General features: G+C 40.3%; 1 protein-coding gene across 1 annotated transcript in view; it reads right to left on the bottom strand.

Annotated features, from left to right (window-relative positions):
- Positions 1–2,183, bottom strand: part of LOC112073089 (XK-related protein 9-like) — a 22,331-nt gene extending 20,148 nt beyond the window's left edge. Inside the window, exons 1-2 of the mRNA XM_024140447.1 lie at positions 2,130–2,183; positions 1,413–1,998 (exon numbers count right to left, since the gene is read on the bottom strand). Coding sequence (XP_023996215.1) covers positions 1,413–1,729 — 317 coding nt within the window. The 5' untranslated portion in view covers positions 1,730–1,998; positions 2,130–2,183. The remainder of the gene's footprint in view (positions 1–1,412; positions 1,999–2,129) is intronic.
- Positions 2,184–5,116: the final 2,933 nt, after the last annotated feature.

Below are 5,116 nucleotides of genomic sequence, written 5' to 3'. Positions count from 1 at the left end.
AACATTACACTAGCCCAAGTAACCATACTTGAAGCCATCATATTTACCTGAATAATGTCGACAACTCCCTCTCACTCCTGAGAATCCAATTATTGTAAAATAGAGAGAATATAACACTTGACAACTCCCCTCTCACTTCCTAAGAATGCCAGATGATGTGTAAAAAGAAGAATATAAGACTGTATGCGAAGGCCACAATCTCATGCTTCCTAGAATACTCTAAATGAAATCTGTACAACGAATATACCAAGAATATAAGACGTAAACAAACTCAAACCTCTGTACAAACGTTCTGCCTGAAAATGCTCAGATTGATATTGCAGATGATATAAATTATTAGAGAAAACATAAAGTGTACTAAAGTTCATCAGAGCCTACCCTCTCACTTCTCTGAAGAATATGGGCACAGATTAAAAAGGATTTAGTAAAAAATAATTCCAGCACCTATATGAATATAAGTGACTTTTGACAAAAGTACTAACGCCTCTCTACTTCCCTAGAGATCCCTACCAGACCGCATTCCCAGTATGTTAAAGACATTAACGCAATTAATAGAGCCGAAGTGACGTTGTTTATCTATAACATCAAACCTCATGCGCAAACTCTTGAACTAGAGACAAGCGCGAAAGATGATAGAATGTAAAACAGAGAGAATATAAGACTATTGAACAAACTCCCTCATCACCTTCTCTAAAACAGATATGGTAAAGACAGACAAAATATAAGACTTTGACAACCCCGCTCATTCCTGAGAATACCAATGATGTGTAAAGACAAGAGAAATAAGAGCTGTGACAACTCCCTCTCACTCCTGAGAATGCCAATATGGTGTAAAACAAGAGAATATAAGACTGTTGACAACTCCCTCTCACTTCCTGAGAATGCCAGATGATGTGTAAAGACAGAGACAATATAAGACTGTTCGAACAACTCCCTCCACTTCCTGAGAATACCACAATCGTAAAGACAGAAGAATATAAGACTGTACAACTCCTCTCACTTCCTGAGAATGCCAGATGATGTGTAAAGACAGAGAGAATATAAGGACTGTTGACAACTCCCTCTCACTTCCTGAGAATGCCAGATGACGTGTAAAGACAGAGAGAATATTAGGACATGGAGTTTCAGTCCCATGCAAGAGAACACAGTCTTATCTGTCTTTGTACTTGTCTTTGTGTTAAATAAGTCTGACCCTATAACACTAACCTGCATCTAAAGATCTGATTTCAAAAGGTACCAGGTTACAAAGGCTAAATAACTGTCAAAGATGAAAATTACTTTCGGATGGTTTCGTCATCCCCTCGGGGAAGTGTACTATCGTGTGTATATCTTGTGAACATCACAAGCGAACGTCACTATGAAGTTGAGAATAAATATAATATTCATATATGTCACCTAATACCTTCACATACCTGGTAAAGATGCCCGTCTGCATGACATGGAGCCCAATCAGTCCTCCTCTATTCATCCCAGATATCAGCCCATCTCCACCTGGGTTAACAAGGGGTTTTCTCATGTCATCTCTGTACCAGGTGTAGCTGAAGACCTGTGTGGCTGCCGATGAGACCGCCACAGAGACTAGAGTCAGTCCAGCCCAGACCAGGTCTCCGACCAGGAAGTACTTCACTGCTAGTCCCACATCTGTCACAATGTCCACCAGGTAAAAGCCCAGTCCTACGACTGTACAGATCCATCGTGTTTTAGTGAACTCAGAGTCTGTTTGAAGCATGTTTGTTGGTCAGTTTTCACTCAATGACAAGAAGTCACTAAGTCGATGACTAAAGTGAAAATTCTGTAAATGTAAATCTTCTGGGTGATTGATTGAGCTTGTTTTTGGGGGGGAGTTGTTGGTTCTGGAATGACTTATATGCATAGTTGCTATGGGGAGGAATGGTCTGTCCTTAATCTCACGAGGTTGCCTGCCTCCCATATGAACAATGCTTCCCGACAGGTCTGGGATTTCCGAGATTATACTGTCCACAAGAACATCTCAATACCCTGTAAAAGAAGAATACAGAATTTTAGGACCAGAAATCAGATATATCATGAATACAATTTATTCACATGCATAAATTATGTTTAAACCATTATAAACTATTCACATATAAATAAAACAGTCAAGTCCATACATTGCCGTGACTGTAGTTGAGCTCAGATGATGTGTCCTGTTTCTCTGATTTCACATTACCCTTTGCCTTCTTTTCTCTCATCATAAACTCTTGATAATGAACTGCTGACGGAGTGGCAGGTAGCCTAGCAGTTAAGAGTGTCGGGCCAGTAACCGAAAGTTCACTGGTTTGTATCCCCTGAGCTGACGAGGTGAAAAATCTGTCTGTGCCCTTGTGCAAGGCACTTTTTATAAAATTTATTTTTTAATTTCACCTTTATGAAAGCCAGGTTAAGCTAGTTGAGAACAAATTCTCATTTAACAGACTCGACCTGCCAAGATAAAGCAAAGCAGTCGACACAAACAACAACACAAGTTACACGTGAATAAACAAACAACATTCTCATTTACAATAGAAAAAAGTCTATATACATTGGTGCAAATGAGAGTAGCAATAAATAGCCATGTGCCAATAAAACAATATAGCAATAACACGAATGGTAATTGCACCAAGATGAATGTCAAGTAGAATACGATGCAAAAGCAAGAAAAAAAAAATACAGTATGGGAATAGTAGTAATAGACGGCTGTTTACAGATGCTATTACAGGTGCAGTTATCTGAGCTGCTCTACATTAGCAGCCAGAAACTGGAAGGAAAGCGGCCAAAAGAAATTGTCTTTGGGTACCAGACTGAGATATACCTGCTGGAGCGTTCACGGTAGCACCACAACAGCCAATCAGTTCATCTAACATGGAGTAGAGCACACAACAACCAATCATTTCATCTTAACAGTGATAGAGCACCACTACAACCAATCATTTCATCTAACAGGAGTAGAAGCCACACAACAGCCAATCAGTTCATCTGACAGTGAGCAACCACACAACAGCCAATCATTTTCATCTAAACAGGGTGAGCAGAGCACACAGCCAACAGCCAATCAGTTCATCGACAGTGAGTAGAGCACACACACCAATCAGTTTCATCTAAGAGTGATAACCATCTGAGCGAAGCCAATCAGTCATCACAGTGAGCAAGCACCCACAAAAACACCAATCAGTTTCATCTAACAAGTGATAGACACACAACACCAATCAGTTTCATCTAACAGGTGACAGACCACACTACACCAATCAGCTTTCATCTAACAGTTAGAGACACACACAACCAATCAGTTTCATCTACAGAGTAGACACACTACAACCAATCATTCATCTGACAGGTAGCTAGAGCACACAACACCAATCATTTCATCAACAGTGAGTAGAGCACACTACAACCCACATCAGTTTCATCTGACAGTGATTATACCACACTACAACCAATCATTCATCGACAGGTTTGAGCAGAGCACACTACAACCAAACATTCATCTTAACCAGGTGTAGAAGCACACACACAGACCACATTCATATTCATCCCTAACAGGTGAGCAACCACACACAAACCAATCAGTTTCATCTGACAGGTGAGCAGACCACACAACAGCCAATCAGTTTCATCTAACAGGTGAGCAGACCACACAACAGCCAATCAGTTTCATCTAACAGGTGAGCACTCCCTCCCTGTCCTGAACAATTGCATAACCTACTGTAGCAACTCGTTCTGTTTGTTGTGTCATTTTTCAAACTTAAGCCTTTTTCAAACAATCCCAACAACCAGCCAGTTATTCTGAAACCAAGGTCAACAATCTAAGGGCCTGGGGCTGGGGTTGCTACGGTGACATATGGAATTGTTTTAAGAAGGTCTTACCAAGGATCATTCAGCTATTTGATTTTGAAAAAATATCTACAAATGATTTTGATCAAATATTGAATTTAGTCATACTGCTATTAGCCTGTAGAAACAGTAGAAACACGTGGAATAACACATTCATACATGGAAAAACAAATGGTAAAAAAATATATAAATTATGAAAAGGAAGTATGTTTTGAAGTATCTGTCCTATATCTGAGAGATATAAGAAAGACCTGAATAAAATAAACACGTTTAAAAAAATTTTTTTTTTTTTACTGTGGAATGATCCATTTACTTCCATTCATTTGGCAGCCCAGTACTGGGTTACCGTCAGACGAGTCCCGTGACACTTGTGTCGGAGAACTGAAACGGAGAACATCCCCATGTTCCTGAGAGTCTCGTCGTTCCATAAAGGAGTCATATTAGTTTTCACAACCCAAACCGTTCTGACAAACACCGCTCGCGCTCAATCAGCGGATTGAGAACCATCCCATGGAAATATGTGATATGTCTTCAAATGACGGATTTTAACGGACATTATAATAAGGCTGACTAGATTGACTCGTGGGTCAGTCGACTACGTTTTTTTAATTAAACAGTTCTACATCATGCTAGTCAACCATCTGTCTCTTTACATCTCCCCCCTCCACACAGTACATGTCCTCAATCGTTGTTGTCACGTTCCTGACCTTATTTCCTTTGTTTAGCCTTGTTTAGTTGGTCAGGACGTGAGCTGGGTGGGCATTCTATGTTATGTGTTTCTATGTTGGGTTCATTGCATTAGCCTGATATGGTTCTCAATCAGGGGCAGGTGTTTTACGTTTCCTCTGATTGAGAACCATATTAAGGTAGGCTGTTCTCACTGTTTGTTTGTGGGTGATTGTTGCTGTGTCTATGTCTTGACGTTAGTTGCTTGTGTCTGCACTTTCGTTTTGTAGCTTCACGTTTGTTGTTTTGTTTAGTTTGTTTTAGTGTTCTTCGGCTTTCTTAAATAAATACAGAATGTATTTATATCACGCTGCGCCTTGGTCCTCTCTTTCACCTAACGACGATCGTGACAGTTGTAACTCAAAGGGAGAACAGAGATAAGATCAGTCAAGTGAAACAGTATATATTAGGCGAAGGAAAGCATAGTGGTACTCACTGACGTGTCGTCACAGCTCCAAGTCTACAGTCAGTGAAACGGGTGACCAGGCACACTGATCCACAGTCTACAGTCAGTAAAACAGGTGACCAAGCACACTGATCCACAGTCTACAGTCAGTGAAAC

The sequence above is a fragment of the Salvelinus sp. IW2-2015 genome, unplaced genomic scaffold (genome assembly GCF_002910315.2).
Source record: "Salvelinus sp. IW2-2015 unplaced genomic scaffold, ASM291031v2 Un_scaffold2139, whole genome shotgun sequence".
NCBI lineage: Eukaryota > Metazoa > Chordata > Actinopteri > Salmoniformes > Salmonidae > Salvelinus > Salvelinus sp. IW2-2015.
The sequence above is the reverse complement of the archived record's forward strand: the minus strand, read 5'-3'. Positions and strand labels throughout refer to the sequence as shown.